This window comes from Monodon monoceros, unplaced genomic scaffold (genome assembly GCF_005190385.1).
Source record: "Monodon monoceros isolate NGI ecotype Baffin Bay Population unplaced genomic scaffold, NGI_Narwhal_1 Super_Scaffold_19, whole genome shotgun sequence".
Taxonomy (NCBI): Eukaryota; Metazoa; Chordata; class Mammalia; order Artiodactyla; family Monodontidae; genus Monodon; species Monodon monoceros.
In genome coordinates this window covers 67981382-68001861 of record NW_021703775.1, presented here as the reverse complement: position 1 = coordinate 68001861, position 20480 = coordinate 67981382, and the positions used below count along the sequence as shown (strand labels likewise).

Here is a 20480-nt window from a genome sequence, read left to right as displayed (position 1 = left end):
TCAAGTGTGTAAGGCTAGAGCACAGAGTGCTCTTTAGGTTTACTGTTTGCTACCTTTTGTAATCTCATATTAGATTTCCTTGTTATACTTAAGCTTATCTGCTATTATTATTAAAGGTAAAAAATGCAGTTAGGCAAACTGACCTATTTGTATTGAGCTCTATAATCTTTTCATACTTCTACTGGTCTCCTGAAATAGAAATTTAGAGTTAAAACTTGAGAATTTGGGGACTTCCCTGGTGGCGCAGGGGTTAAGAATCCGCCTGCCAATGCAGGGGACACAGGTTCGCTCCCTGGTCCAGGAAGATCCCACATGCCGTGGAGCAACTAAGCCCATGCACCACAACTACTGAGCCTGTGCTTTAGAGCCTGCAAGCCACAACTACTGAAGCCCACGCGCCTAGAGCCTGTGCTTTGCAACAAGAGAAGCCACCGCAATGAGAAGCCTGTGCACCACAACGAAGAGTAGCCCCAGCTTGCCACAACTAGAGAAAGCCCGCATGCAGCAACGAAGACCCAACACGGCCAAAAAAAAAAAAGGTGAAATGTTATAATAGTGGAAATAAAGAGATTTTAAAAAGAGAAAAAACTTCAGAATTTAAAAAGAGCAGCTTTTCAAATCAAAATACCATGAGTAAATGACCTTCTTTTAGACGTAAATTCAAATTATGGAAAGCTGTTGAATGAGAGTCATTCAGCAAACATTTGAATTAAGAGCATTGTACTTTGTACATCGTATTAACTATTCGTGTGATGTCAAATTGTTTTCTTCTGATTTGGACTTCTTACAACTTTTGTACTTTGCAGTAGATGGTGGACTTGAAATGTGTGGTTTTCCAGTTTATCTGACCTGCTGGCTACGTCATGTGGGTCTGGGTTCGGACTTTGGTGAAATGGAGGAGGCCGTGGCCCTCCCGCCTTGTCATTGGCAGCTTTTCAGGGTTCATATTGGTTGCATGGCCTCAGGTCTGAAAACTTAAATTCAGGCAGTCCTATCAACTGGGGACTCCTTCATTCTACAGAGGTTCAGGTGTCATGGTATCTGTTATGTGGAAAAGCTTTGCAGGCTGTAGAGAACCATGCACGTAGAAGTTGATTTTAGCAAGAACAGTAATACTCATTTAAGGAGGCTCCAGCTGAGAGTCTGGATGCAGCTGCAGAGCTTCTCCGGCCAGTGTTCTCCTTCACCATTTTCTTTCCACTGTCTGTCTCAGATCTTTTGTCCAGGATGTCGCATTTCATCAGAATGAGTTGGAGAAATGGAGGCACTCAGCCATGGATTCTGTTGAGTAAACATTTGACTTACTAGCTAACTCTCTTTGCTAGTAGTATTTTAAATTATTTCTATTTATTTACTTTTTTGCTCCATCACACTTTTAAATCTTGAAACACTGATGAGAAATATTTCCTGCATATCCATAAAACATTCAGGAAGAAATATTGATCTTTAATTATGATTTTTTAAAAAATCAGTTGCTCAGATGCTTACTACTTATTTTTGGGTTGGCCGTAACAGAAAAACCTGAACGAACTTTTTGGCCAACCCAATATATTCATACTAAACAAATACAAAGCACAGTTGAAACTTTTTTCAGGCATTTGACTAGTATGACATCTTTTAAATGACAGCTTGTTGAATTAGGTAGTATTCCCACTCCCTGAGGGTGAGAATTAAGTTGTCCCTTACCTATTTTGTATCCCTTCTTCCCCACACCTAGTGGATGCTTCCTACATGCCAGGCACTCCAGTGTGTATGTGTTTGTGTGTCTGTGTCTCTGATGAATAAGTCATCAACATGACTCTTAAAAGTATTACATAATTACATACATATATTTTGTTAAAATTTTCTTTGAAGTTTTACTAAATAGCTCAACAATTGGGGAATACATTCGAACACCCTAACCTGTTGTTTTCTTCCTTTGCTTATTTAAGCAATCCATTTTCCAGCTGTAAAGGGATCTGTCATTCCTTTGGTGCTCAAAACACAGTAATGGTACCTAATGCTTATATAGCACTAACTGTGGGCTAGGTACTGCTCTAAGCACTTCCTGTATGTTATCAGTTTATCTAATCCTTATGGCAATCCTTTGAGGTAAAGGCTGTGATCCTCATTTTACAGGTGAAGCAACTAAGACAGAGAGGTTAAGTAACTTACCCAAGGTTGTACCGTTAATAAGTGCATTAGTAATGGTGTCAAGGGTAAAACAGCTAGATTCCCGTTAGTTGAGAGGGATGAAGGAGGTTGAGAAAGTCAGTGTGTGAATGCACACAGTGTGCTCATTATCCTGCAAATAGGTGAGCACTTGAAAGCAATATAAAACTTTCTGCTGCAACATTGTAATATTATAAATATTATACAAAGATGTGCTTGGCCATCTTTGCCCCATTCAAATTGCTTCTCCAGTTCTGTTATTTAGAAGAGGACATTGTATAACTAGATATATTCTCTAGATTTTTTTTTTTACTATTTTCTTTTTTTAAAAAATTTATATATTTTTGGCTGTGTTGGGTCTTCGTTGCTGCACGCGGGCTTTCTCTAGCTGCAGTGAGCGGGGGCTACTCTTTGTCGCGGTGCGCGGGCTTCTCACTGCGGTGGCTTCTCTTGTTGTGGAGCACAGGCTCTAGGTGCGCAGGCTTCAGTAGTTGGCGTGCACGGGTTCTAGAACGCAGGCTCAGTAGTTGTGGCGCACGGGCTTAGTTGCTCCGCGGCATGTGGGATCTTCCCGGACCAGGGATCGAACCTGTGTCGCCTGCATTGGCAGGCGGATTCTTAACCACTGCGCCACCAGGGAAGTCCCTGTGCTATTATCTTCATTTGAGAAACATTGTTCTAAATACTTGCTGGTATGCAAGGATTAACTCTGAATATTTTTTTTCATTTCTTAACAGTACAGTGCTGTGGATACCAACCCGCTCTCTCTGTATGTCATGCATCCATTTTGGAACACTGTAGTGAAGGTAAGATGATCAATAAGCATGTACTTAGGTTTTAGTAAGTTTTAAATATTTTAAACTATTTTATGGAGTATTACAGACCAACTGTCAGTTCAGTAAGACGTTTAGAGAAACTGCCTCTCCCATCCTCCTTTCCTTTAGTCACATACCTTTTGATCTATCTCATCATTGAAGTATAAGCTTATACTCTAGATCTATCATATTTATAAAATGCTTCTTAAATTTTTCTAAAATAAATATAATGTTATGATTATAAAAGTTTGTTGATTATAGAATTATTTAAAATATAGAAAATAGACTTATTTCTATTAACTGATTACGGTTTATAATTTGATATATATATATATAATCCCTGTGTATATGGTCTTTCAAATTTATAGTTTTTGTTTTGACACATTTGCATGTTGTGGTATGTAGTAGACAGAGAGATTTCTCTACTTTAATTATTCTGTAATTATTTTGAAACAAATAGGTATTTCCTACTTGGCTGGCTCCAAATCTGATAACCTTTTCTGGCTTTCTGCTGGTTGTGTTCAATTTTCTGCTTATGGCATACTTTGATCCTGACTTTTATGCTTCAGGTAAGATTATTACTTTAATATAAAATCTTAAATGTCTAAATAGCAAAAAATGAGATATGGTTATTTTCTGATTCTATTAAGATGCTTGCATTTCTGAAAAGTTTTGAATATTAGGAGGGTTGTAAAATGTTAGAATTGGGTGTAAAGGCTAAGTTGTGTTTTCACAATCTGTTATGTATGTTTCTGATAAGTTCTAGAAACCAGTTTGGCTATTGAATTTAGATATGCCGTCTAAAAAGCAATGAGGTTTTTGTAAATAAAGAGTAATGGGATTTATAAGAAGATGGAAAAGTAGGACTCTGAAGTTTTGCCTGAAAATGAGTATAAGCAAGGCCCAGCATACCTACCAGTTCCAGAAATATCCCTTTCCCTTTTCTAGGTATGGAATAAAAATCCCCTTTTTCTAAAGGCAATGTGGTCTCTCTTTCCTCTGCTCAGCACTTGTACGTACCTTTAATAACTCCCAGTTTCTTTTGAAAATGGTTGTTAGACCTTAGATATTTACTGACAGAAGTCTGGGCCCTTACTGAGGATGGGAGGCAAAATGCGCCTTTGGAGGCAGTTTTCAGCTTATTCCCAACAGCTTTCTTCAGACCCACTGCTATCTTACTTCCTCCCACACCCCAGCTTCTGCCCCGGCTGGACAAGAGAATCTGGAGCACATCTGGGATGAGGGGGGATATGTGGGAAACAGTTTATTCTTATTGCTCAGCTGGTGGATGGAGTTGAGAGGAACAGAAAGATGGAGGTAGACGAGTATTTTTTGTATTCTAAGTTAGAAGATACTTTCCAATAAGAATACTTATAAATGATGTAGTCAGGAGTTTTAGTACTATAATTCCGGGGTCCCCAACCCCTGGGCCGCGGACCAGTACCGGTCCTCGGCCTGTTAGCCACCGGGCTGCACGGCAGGAGGTGAGCAAGGGTCGGGCAAGCGAAGCTTCATCTGCCGCTCGCCCTCGCTCGCATTAACTACCTGAAACACCAGCACCGCCCCCCCCCATCCATGGAAAGATTGTCTTCCATGAAACCGGTCCCTGGTGCCAAAAAGGTTGGGGGCCGCTGCTATAATTCATCTGTGTTGTGGGTTCAGCAGACGTTTGTGCACTGACCTAGAGAAATTAACAATCACTGACAACGTTGTTTTCGTAGGAGAATTTGGAGTTTCAAACACTTAATGACTTTTGATATTATAGGAATTATGAATATTGAAACTCTGCCTATGCCTGACTTTATCAACAGAAAATTTTAGCCATAGCTTCTGTATATGTAATAAAATGGTAATTCAAGATCATTACCATTACCATGCTTAAATTTCATTAAGCATGGTTTTGATATGGTGGGGTTTTTTAAAATTGTATTTTAATCCTCAGAACAGCCTCAAAAGTTTATCTTTGAAACTAGAAATAGTATTTTCTCTGACTAAATAAGACTATTTACTTAGTCACTAAGAGAACTAAAAATACGTAAATATATGTATTTCTCCAAGTCATACAACTTGAAGGGCCAGATTAACCATCTAGTCCCAGTATATTTGGGAAGTGGAAGACAGGAAGGTTAAATGGTATATTCAGGGCCACACTGCTCGTTGGTCACAGAGCCAGGACTAGAACCCAGAGCTGAATCTCACTTGTTTTATCTTGGGGGGGGGAAAGTAAGGTCCAGACATTTCAGAACGATTTTGTTGCCAGAATCATCCAGTTGAGGTAATTTACCTAGACACAAATCAAAAGGTCTTTTGTTCAGCTAATTAATAATTTAGTGAGAGAGTATAGGTTGAAAGCTTAATACATGTTTGTAGTATAATCATAAACAACAAGGATCAGATTAAACACAAGCATTTTTTGAATTCCAAAAACACGATTTTTCATTCTAGGCACATAAGTAATTTTCAAGTGAAGATAGTCAGTCTTGAGTTACGATTAAAGCTCAAGGTAAATGCCTATTGTTTATGAGGGGTTGGGCAGTTACTTTTGTTTTGTCAGAGTTTGCTGATACATTCTAATATTTACCTAGTTCTGCATTCGAAATATATTGTACAGTACTTCAGCTCCTGTTTAATAAATAGAAACATTTCTCATTGGCAGTATGGGCTATGGTAAGAACAATGGTACTCAGACTGTGTTATAATCTGAGTTGCTTTCCTTTACAGCACCGGGTCACAAGCATGTACCTGATTGGGTTTGGATTGTGGTGGGCATCCTCAACTTCGTAGCCTACACTCTAGGTAAGAAGTTGGCAAATAGTCAGTGGCTGGTGAAACTGTCAGCAAGGATAGCACCAAACGTTTTCTCCTGTGCTTAATTCATTTTAACTAGGGTTTGTTAATACCCTGGTCAATTTGGTAAATACGTTCTTGAGTTTCTCTGTGAAAAATATTGTCATTTGCTGGGAATTCAAAGAATAAGATAGGAGTTGGCGAACTACCACTTGTACGCCAAATCTGGCCTGTTGTCTGTTTTTTTGTGTTTTTTTGTTTGCGGTACGCGGGCCTCTCACTGTTGTGGCCTCTCCCGTTACGGAGCACAGGCTCCGGACGCTCAGGCTCAGCGGCCATGGCTCACGGGCCCAGCCGCTCCGCGGCACATGGGATCTTCCCGGACCGGGGCACGAACCCTTGTCCCCTGCATCTCAACCACTGCGCCACCAGGGAAGCACCTGTTGTCTGTTTTTGTAAGTGAAGTTTTACTGGAACACAGCTATGCTCATTCCTTTACGTGTCTGTGGCTGCGTTCCTGCAGCAGAGACATAGTTGAGTAGTTGTAACAGAGGCCATTTGGCCCACAGTGCCTAAAATATTTACTGTTTGGCCCTTTACAAGAAATATTTCCCAACCCTGGAATAAGATATCATTTTTGCCATGAGTTTGGGAAGCAGTACTGACATATCAAATAACTGCAGAATACTGAGAGAGATGCTGTAGTAGAGCATAGTGGGAGAACAAATATAGAAGTGATCAATTCTCATTTGGTGGAGGGGGCGTGGTCAGGGAAGTCCACTGGGCAAGGTTACACCATGTATTCTGCCAAGGGTGCGTTTCGTTGGGATCATCTGTGTGACTTGTCCTGCATTCTCCTATTCTTCCCTGCTTTATTTTTCTCCATAGCACTTAAAACCATATGACCCCCTTGTATGTTGTCTGCTCTAAAATGTAAGTTCCTTGAGGGTGGGTACTTTATCTTGCTCGCTGTGTACCCAGTGTTATAAGAACAGTGCCTGCTCCATAGGAGGTACTCAGTATGTGGTTTTTAAATGAATGTGAAGTAGCAGACCCTGACTTAAAGTTGCTTAGGTCTCTTCAGATAAAAATGACTTGTATTCATAAAACCAGGGTAATTTGGTACAGGATTAAATGCTGATGTGGTGGATGACCAGAGCTGCAAGAGTTTGGGGAAGGAAGAGAATGAAATCAAGAAGAATTAGGCAAAAACTTAGTTAAAAGATCTACATTTAGACAGAGGCTTTTGTGCATTTGTTATTAAAGATGAGTTGGTTTTACTGGGACTTCCCTGGAGGTCCAGTGGTTGAGACTCCGCACTTCCATTGCAGCGGGCACGGGAACTAAGATGCCACATGCCGTGCAGTGTGGCCAAAAAAACAAAATTTTTTTTTTGCTACAGGATTTGGTTGCCAAGGACTGCAAGAGGAATAGGGAAAAGGAGAGGCCTGTGTTCTCTGGCTTTTAACAGCATGTCATAAGAGTCTTTTTTTTTTTTTAATTAATTTATTTATTTATTGGCTGTGTTGGTCTTTGTTGCGGTGCGTGGGCTTCTCACTGAGGTGGCTTCTCTTTTTTTTTTTTGCGGTACGCGGGCCTCTCACTGTTGTGGCCTCTCCCGTTGCGGAGCACAGGCTCCGGCTGCGCAGGCTCAGCAGCCATGGCTCACGGGCCCAGCCGCTCCGCGGCATGTGGGATCTTCCCGGACCGGGGCATGAACCCGTGTCCCCTGCATCGGCAGGCGGACTCTCAACCACTGCGCCATCAGGGAAGCCCCTCTTTTTTTTTTTAATTAATTTATTTTTTAAATCTTTGGCTGCATTGGGTCTTTGTTGCTGCGCGTGGGCTTTCTCTAGTTGCGGCGAGCGGGGGCTACTCTACGTTGCGGTGCGCGGGCTTCTCATAGCGGTGGCTTCTCTTGTTGCGGAGCACAGCCCCTAAGCGCATGGGCTTCAGCACTTATGGCACATGGGCTCATTAGTTGAGGCGCACGGGCTTAGTTGCTCCACAGCATGTGGGATCCTCCGGGACCAGGGCTCGAACCTGTGTCCCCTGCACTGGCAGGCGGATTCCTAACCACTGCACCACCAGGAAAGTCCCGAGGTGGCTTCTCTTGTTGCGGAGCACAGGCTCTAGATGTGTGGGCTTCAGTAGTTGTGGCACGCAGGCTCAGTCGTTGTGGCTCACGGGCTCAGTAGTTGTGGCGCATGGGCTTAGTTGCTCCGTGGCATGTGGGATCTTCCCGAACCAGGGCTCAAACCCGTGTCCCCTGCATTGGCACGCGGATTCTTAACCACTGTACCACCAGGGAAGTCCCCGTAAGAGTCTTTTGAAGTACTGTACCATCTACCTGTTTCAGGTCTCCACAATTCTGGCAAAAATCCTGATCTAACATGAACTGTTTGTTGCAAAACCTGCCTTGAAGCAACAATTTATAGCCTTCATTTATACTACTAGTGTGACTATTCTTATGCTTTGCTGCAGCAATATCAGCGTTTGATCACAGGGTGCTGCTGTTGGTTCTGCTGGTGGCTTTTTCATAATATATAGGTTATGCGCTGAATTGCCTTTCTTATGAAAAAACATTGTGAGACTTATCTAGACCCCAGACTTATGGGGCTAGAACGGGTTCAGTGAGAAGACGTACAAAACCTAATTAATATGTAGTTCATGAATATAATATTTGTAATAACTGCACAGAAGTTGCACTGAGAATAGGAAATTAAGCCAGCAAATAATAAGAAAAGACTTTTAGGATATATTTTAACTACTGGGGGGCAGAAAAGTTCCCAATCCTATATAACAGAGATCTACAGTGTTTGGGCCAGAGTTTGAGATTCATCCTTTCATATATTCCTTCAACAACATTTTTAAAGGCCCTCTTTGCCACAAACTGAGCTAGGCACTGGGGATAACACTGTTGTGAGCAAGATAAACACAGTAATGATAAGGAATTTTTAATTCCTTGAATCTGAATCTTTACAATTAGTCTAGTTCTGATGCACTTAATTAACAAAACTGTTTCTTTGGAGGAGGAATTTTTATAATTCAGACTCTTCTTCCTTTTTAACTAGGTTGTACCATTCTCTCTTCCTCTCCCCCCACCCCCCCACCCCTCCGGCTCCTCTGTTTTCGCCCCTGTGTGAAGGTGTGCCCCTGTGTGAAGGTGTTCCAGCGTGCTTTCTCTTTCTCCTTCCTTATTCCCTTGGTAATCCTGATCCTTAACACTATTGAGTTGACTCCCATGTTAGTATCTAGCCCTTATCTATCTTCTGAGTTGCTAGTAAGTATCCTTAGGTTGAGTTGTTCGACATTACCATATGGATGTCCTGCTAACACTTCAATTTCAGCATCTAAAACTGTACTCAGCTCTTTTCTATCAGTCTTGCTCCTTCAGATTTTCTTATTTCTGTTAATACTACCAGTCTCTTAGTTACACAGACGGGAGATTTTGGAGATGGTCTTCTTGTCCTTCGGCCTCACCTCTCCTCTTTGGTTGCACTGTCATTTTTATTTTCTTAATATCTCGCCTTCCTCCAGCTTTTTATGCCCACTGCATTCCATCTCAATTTAGGCCTACTAAGTAGGGTTCCTCTCCCAGCCTGTCCTTCCCACCAATATCAAGTGGGTCTTCCTGAAGCACTGCATTGCTTTTCTCTTTGTAATCCTCTACTCAGGTAATTGTAGTAGCTCCTCAGACTCTCTGATACCTTTAAACTGGCTCAGACCTTCCTTCTAGCCTCTTTAGACTGCCATCTTCACATACTAGTTTCTGGTCAAATTAAAGTACTTGGCATTCTCTGCACACACATGTGCTTTTCCATCTCGGTGTTTTTGCCGATAGCACTCCCTCCTCTTGAAATGACACACTCCTTTATCTCCTATCTACCGAAATCCAACTCATTCTTTATGTCCCCACTCAGATTTCATCTTGTCTGGAAAGCCAGTCTAGCTTATCTTAGCCTGAAGAGAACTCGTCCCTTTTCTATACTCTTCTCTGGTTTGTGATACATCATATCTGTAACTGTCATGTTTTGTCTCCGTTCTCAATTGTAAACTCTTTGAGGGCACAAACTTAGTTTATTCTAAGATTTTTTATAGTCTTCAGAGCATCAAGAATAGTGCTTCGCAGGAACTCTACTCAATACCCTGTAATGACCTATATGGGAAAAGAATCTAAGAAAGAGTGGACATATGTACATGTGTAACTGATTCACTTTGCTATACAGCAGATTAACACAACATTGTAAATCAACTATACCCCAATAAAAATTAATTTAAAAAATAGTGCATTGTACAGTTCAATAAATTTTTTTTGAATTTTATTTTATTTATTTATACAGCAGGTTCTTATTAATTATCCATTTTATACATATTAGTGTATATCTGTCAATCCCAATCTCACAATTTATTCAATAAGTTCAATTTATTCAATAAATTTATTCGTTTTTTCTTTCTTTTTTTTTGCGGTATGCGGGCCTCTCACTGTTGTGGCCTCTTCCGTTGCGGAGCACAGGCTCCGGCCACGCAGGCTCAGCGGCCATGGCTCACGGGCCCAGCCGTTCTGCGGCATGTGGGATCTTCCCGGACTGGGGCACGAACCCGTGTCCCCTGCATCGGCAGGTGGACTCTCAACCACTGCGCCACCAGGGAAGCCCAATAAATTTATTCTTATATTTACTCAACACCTACTGTGTTGCAAAGCCTTTTTGGAAAGCACTTAAAATTATGGAGGTGGTCAATCTGTAAAGAAGTAACTGTGATATCAAACAAGATGAAACAGGTGTTATGACTGAAGTAACAGAGTGTTTTTGGATCTTAGAGCAAGGAATGGTTAGATAAATTATAATGAACAACTACTGAATATTCTCTGGAGGGTTAAGAATTTGCGGCTAGTGGAACAGCTCAGTTAGTTGTTACGCAGATTTGGAGGAATTCAGAGTCCAACTAGAATGCTTCTTCCTTAGATCTAAAATAGACACCATTCAATGTGATTTAACATTTTAATTTTTAGATTAAGCTTTGAGAAATTACAGGTTTTATTTCTGAAATCTTTGCATTGTAGCAACTAAAGGTTGGATTTTTACAGTACTGTCTGATAGTTATAATTTAGTTAATTAACATTCCTATGATATGCTCGTCTGTTTTGTTTCTCTCCATTTTATTAAAGAAGACTTTCTCCAGACTGGTGCAGTTGTTGACCTATTCCTGTGGTAATGTGTTTTTTGTTGCAGATGGTGTGGATGGAAAGCAAGCCCGTAGAACCAATTCCAGCACCCCGTTAGGGGAGCTTTTTGACCATGGCCTGGATAGTTGGTCATGTGTTTACTTTGTTGTAACTGTGTATTCCATTTTTGGACGAGGATCATCGGGTGTCACTGTTTTTGTTCTTTATCTCCTGCTATGGGTAGTTTTATTTTCTTTCATCCTGTCCCACTGGGAAAAGTATAACACAGGGATTCTTTTCCTGCCATGGGGATATGACGTTAGCCAGGTGGTAAGTATGGGTTCTTCCTTAAATTTTCAACATTGCCATGAATTTTGGGGAAAGTTTTTGTTATTCCTTCTTTATTGACCTTTTGCTTTTCCGGTTAGAACTGATGGGTGCTTTGACATTTTTTTCCTTTTTATTTTATATTATTTTTACTTATTTATGGAAAATTTCCAATATGTACAAAAGTAGAGAGAATAGTATAGTGAACCCTTATGTACCTGTTACTTAGCTTGAGCAGTTAACACTTGGCCAGTCTAGTTTCACATGTACTCTTCCTCACCCTCCTTCCAATTATTTTAAAGGAAAATCCTGGCATTATGTGATAAATATTTTACTATATATCTCTAAGTGGTAAGAGTTCTTTTTAAAAAACATAATTACAATGCCATTATTACACCAAAAAATGAACGGTTTCTTAACAAACATTCATTGAAACTGTTGATTTTATAAAGAAAGGCGCTTATAATTAAATTGTTGGCTTTTTGTCTTCATTGCCAACTTTTCAGTGAGTAGAGAGATTTGTTTTCCTCTTACTTTATAGGCTTGCTATGAACTCTCCCTGCCTTAGAATCCCAGCTTTTTGTGTTGCCATTTTGCCCGTCTACACCTAAGGCTCCAGTAAAGAATCAGAAGTTGGAGTGTGTTTGAAGAAAATGAGTGGGTGGGCAAATTGGAACATCGTGTGGCTAAACCAATTTACGAGGTGCCTTATGAGGCCGGTTGTTTGCATTGTCTAGAAGTTAGTTATTTTATGGTGTTGTTGGCTGAAAAAACTATTTTTAAAGGCAAGACTTGCCACCATGTCAAATTTAAGCATACTTCTTGCTTTTACTAAAGCTGTTTCCTAGACTTATGCTGCAGAAAGCGTTATTGACTCCCTGATCTTTCCTGCTGTTAATGCTCTGTATATTTTTGTCTGCATTTTCCTTCCAGACTATTTCCTTTGTCTACATAGTGACTGCGATTGTGGGAGTTGAGGCCTGGTATGAACCTTTCCTGTTTAATTTCTTATATAGAGACCTATTCACTGCAATGATCATTGGTAAGAAGCTCCATGTTGAAGCCTGTTGTAACATCGCTTTGTTATCAAAGCCAGTGTTTGATTATAACCAGCAGCACTTCCCCGCCTGCCCTCACGCCCTGCAGCAAAAGCAGAACCCCGCAACCCTGTAGGGTTTCAGCCAAACCCTTAAGGAAAATAAGGTTGCTTTGTTTTGCTTTGTTTTGTTTTTGTTCAGCACCAAGTTGTTTCTAATCAGAAGGCAATACCGAAATAGATCACACAAACCCTGTAAACTAACTATTCAAATTAATCTAGACTGTATTGGAGGATCCACATTTAGTTGGACGTTAGGTATTGATTTCAGTACTTATCTCAAAATTGAAGATTGTTAGTTTGAGGAAATAGAATGACAAAACACAGAGTTTACTTTATAACACATCCACTCCAAAAATTGAGCTTCTGTTCCTCTCAGATAACCTTTTTCTTAAGCCTTTGAATGCTAGGTAAAGGTTTTTATCATGGTAATGATCATGGTAATGTTTCCTTTTTGATTTTAGCCAAAGGGGATATGTACAGGATGATTGAGTGGAGGGAGAGTGTTTTTATGGAGAGAGGCAGAGAGGAAGAGGAATCTGGGTTGTTATTTGGGGCACCAGGAGTGACACTAAGACCTTTGTAGAGTAAAAGAAAAAAACTTGTTGGCTGTTGCTCTGTTCTCTTATCTAAAAATTAATCTTCCCTCTGTCTGTCTGTGAACCTTGGTTACAGAATGGGAATTGAAGGCTTAGAAACAGCTGAGAAGATGGTGCATGAACACTGGCTTTCAGAAAAGGAGTAGTTTGGGGATTTTCTGTGGCTCTGGACTGCAGATGTTTTAGGAACCCTGCTGTGATCTAACAAATGTTCATTTTTGGGTGCCTCTATAAACTGATTTCTTTACCTTGAAAAGGCGAGCTATTTTTCATCTCCACCTATCGTTCATGAGTGAATCTTTTGATTTATGCAGCTTGTCCTGTGGCGGGTGTGCTGCATTTTACTTTTAAATATTTATTTAAAGATAAAATGGAATCTCTGACATAGGAGATATATTTTTGAATGTTAAGTGGGTACTTTAATAGGCATATAAGTTTCTTTGTAATTTATAATTTTTGGCAGCAATACTTATTAGGTAATGGTACTTCCTATTGCATCACATTAGGGGGCACACGATAGCTGGTTGTCTTTCTGTCTGTGGTATCAGTAATGACTAGAGGGATGAGGTATTGTACATCTGTTCCATCTCTTCCCAAGTTCTGCCTCAACTCTTCACCTAGTGGTACTAACAGTCGCTGGTGATCATTGCTTAGGAATCCATTCATTCAGTGGATAGCCAGGGGAATAAAGTTTGTTTTTTGATAAAGTACCTCATAAATTCATACTGATAATTCCAAATCATATTTGACGATACAGATCTTTTACTTAACCTAGTTGATCTTATATTTGTATGTCCTTTAAACTCTGACAAAAGTCTTTGCTTTCAACGACACAAAATAATTATACCTTTGTGTTATTCCATAAAATACCCACAACAGTCTGAGAATGTAGTTCCAAAATCAGTGACATATGATTACTGGAAATTGTTGAAGATTTTGGTTTTTTGCAGTTCCATTTGCCCTATGGTTTATCCCACTAGAGAATGCCCAGTCAGGTTATTATAGTCTAAAGTCCCCATTCTGTGGTTATGCCACCATCTGTGGATATGTACATTTAAGCTAGTTTCATTTTACTTTTGATATTTATGGATTACTTTTTCTTTTAAAATTTATTTTTCCTTTATAATTATGTAACGTATTCACATGATTACAAAGTCAAATCTATATATAAAACAAGACATAGTCAAAGAAGTCTAGTCTCTGTCACTACCCTAGCCTTTTCTTCCCTCATAGTTAACTATTCTTAGTTTTAAATTTTTTGGTTTATCTTTTCATTGTTTCTTTCTTAATATAAGTAAGTGTGTGTGGGGGGGGGTTATCACCCCCTTTCATAGATAAATGGTAGCACACTATACATATTTTACTACACGTGCTTCTTTTTTTTCCCCCCTCCACATAATAGTATATCTTAGAGATCACTGCATAGTGATGTTTAGGGATCTTCCTCATTTCTTCTTACAGCCGCCTGGTACAGTACTTCATTGTGTGGATGTACCATCGTTTGTTCAAACAACCTTCTACTGATGGACATTTGTGTTATTTCTGGTCTTTTGCTGTTGTACAAATTGCTGCAATAAATCGTCTTGTACATATATATGTCTGTTCATATTTTTCCCAGGGTACTTTGGAAGAGGTCTCTAGAAGTAGAATTGTTAGTAAGGACAAATGTATGCATTTTCACTAAATATTCCCATATTCCCTTCCGTATGGGTTATCTGATTTTTGAATTCCCATCAGCCATGAATGAAAGTACTTGTTATTTAGTTTTACCAATGTAGTATGTTGTCAAACTTTTGGATTTTTGCCAGTCTGTGATAGGTAAGAAATGGTATATCTATATAGTTTTAATTTGCATTTCTCTTATGGATGAACTTTTCTAGTATTTGAGAGCCATTTATATTTCTTTTTTCTTTATATCTCTAGTCAGTTTTTGCATTATGATTGTTAACCACTTCCTTTATTTTTAGAAGCTCTTTATCTATTAGATATATTAATCTTTGTTTTGATATAAATGACATTTTCCCCCTTGTTTGTTGTTTGTCTTTTTTACTTTTGTTAAAGTATTTTTTGTCTTGGTTTTTATTGAAGTTTTTATTTAAGCCTGGAAATATGAGGAACCAAAATATTTGTTGTGACCATGTTATCCTTGGTGTTCATCTCATTCTAATCAATCCTTTTTTGTAAATTCTATTCTGATTTTTCTATAGCTATTGTTTCCTATATTATGAAGTCTAGGCTTTCCTATGGTAATAAGAAAAGCAGGTCTACATATGTATGGGTTCTATCACTATCATTATATAGAGTTTAATAGACAAGTATTTAACAATTAAATATTCTTTATAGAAAGTACATCGAGTGTTATTTAGAGAAGAAATAGAAGATACAGTATTTCTCTTTGGCAGCCTACATAGAGCTCAGGCTTTCTACACGCTTACTGCACTTAATTAAGCTAAAGCTATTTTAGGGTGTTTTAAACTAAAAAACTCTTGGTCCCAAATCTTTTGCAGGTTTCTCTCAGCCTATTTTCAACACCTGAAAGCTACAAATGATTCTGGCTTAATTCATTTAGCCCTGGCTCCCTAACAGTGTGCTTCCCAGCTTGACATGGAATGAGCTGCTAAAAATTTCTGAGGACATTGAGGACATCTTATCTTCTCTTCCACTCCCTCTAAGATCTTTTAACTCAGGGAACTTTGTTCCATTTGGGCTTGAAAGTAGTAGAGTAATTCATCTTTTGAGATGAGATTTCTGTTCGGTGAATTCTAGTTTTTTCATCTTTTTTTAAATAAATTTATTTATTTATTTATTTATTTTTGGCTGCATTGGGTCTTCGTTGCTGTGCACAGGCTTTCTCTAGTTGCAGCGAGCGGGGGCTACTCTTTGTTGCGGTACATGGGCTTCTCATTGGGTGGCTTCTCTTGTTGCGGTGCATGGGCTCCAGGCGCGCAGGCTTCAGTAGTTGTGGCTCGCAGGCTCTAGAGCGCAGGCTCAGTAGTTGTGGCTCACGGGCTTAGTTGCTCTGTGGCATGTGGGACCTTCCCGGAGCAGGGATGGAACCCATGTCCCCTGCGTTGGCAGGCAGACTCTTAACGACTATGCCAGCAGGGAAGCCCCTTTTCATCTGTTTTTAGCAAGATGCCTTAGGAATTGTTTTGAAGGAATGTTCTTCTGTCTTTGATCCTTAAGGTCACAGCTGCATTGACCACTGCCCCTGCCCCCCCAAGCCAAGTTTAGTCACCAGGAGTCCAGAATGGACTAATATGTTGAGTGACAAGGAAATATCCAAATGAAGTGTCCAGAAAGTTGCCACATATATTGACTTGGAGTTTGAAACAGAGAAAGATTAGAACTTTACATCTCTATAGATCACAGAATCAGATTCAGGGGTCACTAGAAAATCATTTAAACCATCCTCATGGTACACCTGTGGAATCTGAAGATCAGAGAGATTGTCTGATTTGCCCAAGAGTACATAATTAGATTTTGGAGTCATCTGCAGGTAGCTTATGGTTAAAGCTGAAGAGAAGATTCTCTGAGGGAGTGTAGATGCACAGTCAAACATCCAGTTAGGAATATGCAGGAGGTAGATTACCAAAAAAGGACACCAAATGTAATGGTTGGATGGCTAACAGGAACATTGGGTGAATGGAATCATGAAGGCCAAGGGAGGAAAGAATTTCAGTTAGTGGATAGTCAGCGGAGTCATCTTACTTAGAAGTCAGGAATGAAGAAAGGATACTGAATTTGACTATTAGGAGAGCTTGATAAATTTCAAGAGTACAGTTTCTGCAGAAGGGAGGCAGAATGAATGAGTGCTGAGGAAATGAAGGCAACAGGAAAGTCTGGTGAGTGATAGGAAATAGCAGAGTAAGATAAGTAGGTAGTGAGAGCAGCAGAAGCAATGGTAAGCCTTCTTGGGAAGGCTGTCCTTTTAAGGTTTCAGGGAAAAGAATTAGTGTATAGGGTAGGGGGAGAAATTAAGAATGCTAGGGAGGTAAAGATAAGTGTAAAGGAAGCAGCAGGATTTATTAATTGTCCCCTCTTCCAATAAATAACTTATACTGGCTGTGCAATTTACTATATACCAGGTACTGTTCCAGGTGTCTTTGCATGTAATAACTCATTTAATTCTCAAAACCCTACGGGGTTGATACTACTATTATCTCTATTTTATAAAAGAGGAAACTGAGGCACTGAAAAGTTGCCTGAAGTCACATGACCAGTTGGTAACACAACTGAGATTCAACCCACTCTGGCTCCTTGAGTCTCTGCTCTGAATCACCAAACCGTACTGCCACTTTTCCAGTTGTAAATGCTGTTTAAAAATGTGTTTAATTTCATTACAGAAGTAAACCTGAACCTGAAAATTATTGGGTCTAAAAATATTACATAATTTGTATGTATTTGATTATTATAAAAATGACTCTTGAATAATAATTCACGATAATTTAAATATTCTTCCTTTTAGGTTGTGCATTATGCGTGACTCTTCCAATGAGTTTATTAAACTTTTTCAGGTAAGTATTTAATTTTTTAATTGGGCAAGAAATATGAAAATCTTTAGAAATTGTTATTTAGGTGAATTTTAGGATTTCTTTCTTTTGGAATCTGGGCATTTTGAAAAGGTCATGAAACCTGTATTTTGAATCTAGAATGAGGTTAGGATAATTTGTCTGTGGTGGCTTGCCTAGTCAATTCAACCATAGCCCAGAACTACTAGTTTTTTTGTAAAAGTTTTGGGCTCACGAAACAGTCTTCTAATTTGTCATTTTTTTGTGAGTGAATCAGGAGGGAGTGTGTTCCTGTCAAATATTGATAGGTTTACGTTCTTTTTATAAATTGATTATAAGTTTTTATAAATTGATTATGTGTAAGTTTAGTTAGCATGATCATGCAATAAAACTTCTCAACTTGTGTAGTTGAGGACCAAATCCTGGACCTATGCCGTCTCTTCTCAAAGAGCGCCGTATGGAAATTCCGGCCTGAGGAGTGTGTAGGGGTTGGGAGGGGAGTTGCCCTGGTGGAGTTGCATCTCTCTGATCTATGTATGCACTTCTCCACTTTGGCTCAGCCACACTGAGTCCATTTATGTGACCTGAATGTATTTTGTTCTTTCATTCCTCAGTACTTTTGCTCCCACTCTTTCCTCTACTCCTCTACTTGGAACACTTTCTTGTACTTGCCACTTCATCCTTCAGTGCTCAAATCTGTCTTGCACAGTCCTATCCATGTCAAGCCAAGCTCTATGAATCTTCCCTCTTTACAGCCACTGGCAGTCATTCATAGAAGCCATAAAATTTAAAGCTCTGAAGGCCTTAGAGATGATTTGAGTCATGTCTTCCTCTTTTTCTAAAGTTGAGGTCCTTTCCTGATTGGGCAGTATTTTGCCTAAGGTTATGTAATTAGTGGCAGTACCGGGATGAGGCTTGAGGGTTCAGTTCAGATGAGCAAACATATATGAGAGTACCACCTGTGTGCCCAGAGCCAGTAAGATATGCTGTGGACTGTCTCATTTCAGAGTCTTTCACTCTTAAGTTGTGTATCATAGTAGCACCATGAGGTACTCTTCTAGTATTGTTTTGTGTTCATTTTATTTTTCCTATTAAAATATAATCTCATAGGACACAGTCCAAGTTTTATTCATCTTTACATTCCAGAGGGAAAAGTGAGACTAAGGGTCAGAAGACTTCCATTCTAGTCCTGGCCCTGCCACTTGGTAGCAAGTTATGTAAATTTAAATTCTCACATCCTCACTTAACCTGTCTCTAAAATGGGATTAATAATGTTGGTTCTACCTGTGCCATGGGGTTATTGTGAATAAAAATAAGAGAATAAGTGTGAAAGTGCTTTGAAAACTATGAAATACAAGTACAGTGTTTTTATATGTAATAATGTTCTTTGTATTACTTGATTTTTTTTCAGAAGCTATAAAAATAACACCTTGAAACACAATTCAGTCTATGAAGCTATGGTTCCCTTCTTTTCTCCATGTTTGCTATTCATTTTGTCTACAGCATGGATCCTCCGGTCACCTTCAGATATTTTAGAGTTACATCCTAGAGTATTCTACTTAATGGTTGGAACAGCCTTTGCCAATATCACAGTAAGATTTTTTCTTTTAAAAATCGTAATACATATAAGAAATATTTGACAGAATTCAATAGTTTGAGAAACCTTATATAGTATTAGAATAAGCAGATTTTAATTTAAAGATCTTAGAAATTTGAAAGAATAATTAATAACCTCAAAGACATGCTGAAAGTTATTTTATTTTTTTGTTTGAAACCAGTAGGATTTGGGGACTGCTGTAGTATTTTGGAACCATGACATAATTTAAATTTTTTGTTTTGGTTGCCTGCTGAAGAATTCATGGAATGATTCCCTTCAGACTCTAAATATTATTTATAGTGTGGTTGAAATGGCAGCAGATCTAACGCTTAATTTAGGGAGCTTGGAAGGGGTTTTTGAGGGAGGAAACAGACACACACACACACACACACACACATGTTTTTTAATCAACTGATTTTTAAATTAATAACATAGAATAAAAAACTTTGTAATAAATACTACATACGTTAAAAAATCCTTCTCTGCTCTGGCCCAGCAAGAGGGCAGACAGGGAGGAAAAATCAGGAGGACTTGAGAAAAGACCCTGTTAGTCCTGACAGCCAGGAAGCCTGTGCTGTAGCTCAGGCCAGGTCCTTAATAAGTTTTTATTTTTTAACTTAGCCACTGAGTTTATGTTTCCATGTGCGTAACTTGTGTTTACTGTCCCAAGTCATACTGATTTCATAGGGTTTAAAGATCTGAAAACATTAATGCATTATATAAAATGTATCTCTGAAGGAATAAAACTATATTTGAGTAAGGTGTTGAAAGTAAAGAGAACCAAAGAGGTTTTGAGGTGTTGTTTGATAACATGTCTGGATTGGAGGTAGAATCTCCTCATCACCATGAAGAAATTTAGTTGTGTGGTGCTGTGGGAGGGTGTTCTGAGAAAATTGTTGTCGTATATCATAGAATCTTAAAATTGGGAGAAATTTCTTTTATCCAAACTGTTACCCGGTAGAAGAATGCCTTCTGTAGCATCCTTACTAAATTATCTTCCAGTCTCTTCTGACACACAGTCTGAGGGTCCACGGGTTTGGAGGTTGGGGTAGAGGTCCAGTTGGGCTCCTGAGCAGTTGAGAATTACTGAATTTGATAATAATGTAATGTACAGGTACTTGAATGCTTTTTAAATGTTGGAGTGACTCGTGCTTTGCTAATTAAATTTTCATTCTCTTTTTTTTTTTAATACCTTCAAGTGTCAGCTGATTGTTTGTCAAATGAGCAGTACCCGGTGCCCAACCTTGAATTGGTTTCTGGTTCCTCTCTTCTTGGTTGTCATAGTGGTAAATGTAGGAGTGGCCTCTTACATTGAGAGCATTCTCCTGTTTACATTAACAACTGCTTTCACTCTGGCGCACATCCATTATGGAGTACGAGTGGTGAGTAATCTAGAGCAAAATTGGTTCCATTTGATTCTTAAATAGTGA

At 39.2% G+C, this 20480-nt stretch overlaps 1 protein-coding gene across 2 annotated transcripts in view; it reads left to right on the top strand.

Moving 5' to 3' along the window:
* SELENOI (selenoprotein I) overlaps nt 1–20480 on the top strand; it is a 44340-nt gene that overhangs the window by 15214 nt on the left and 8646 nt on the right. The window contains exons 2-9 of one of the 2 annotated variants that reach the window (XM_029232471.1): nt 2889–2957; nt 3427–3535; nt 5688–5762; nt 10988–11250; nt 12181–12289; nt 17411–17459; nt 18865–19045; nt 20250–20432. In XM_029232471.1, coding sequence (XP_029088304.1) covers nt 2889–2957; nt 3427–3535; nt 5688–5762; nt 10988–11250; nt 12181–12289; nt 17411–17459; nt 18865–19045; nt 20250–20432 — 1038 coding nt within the window. Of the gene's footprint in view, nt 1–2888; nt 2958–3426; nt 3536–5687; nt 5763–10987; nt 11251–12180; nt 12290–17410; nt 17460–18864; nt 19046–20249; nt 20433–20480 lie in introns of those variants that run through there. The other variant, XM_029232470.1, reaches the window with a different exon arrangement.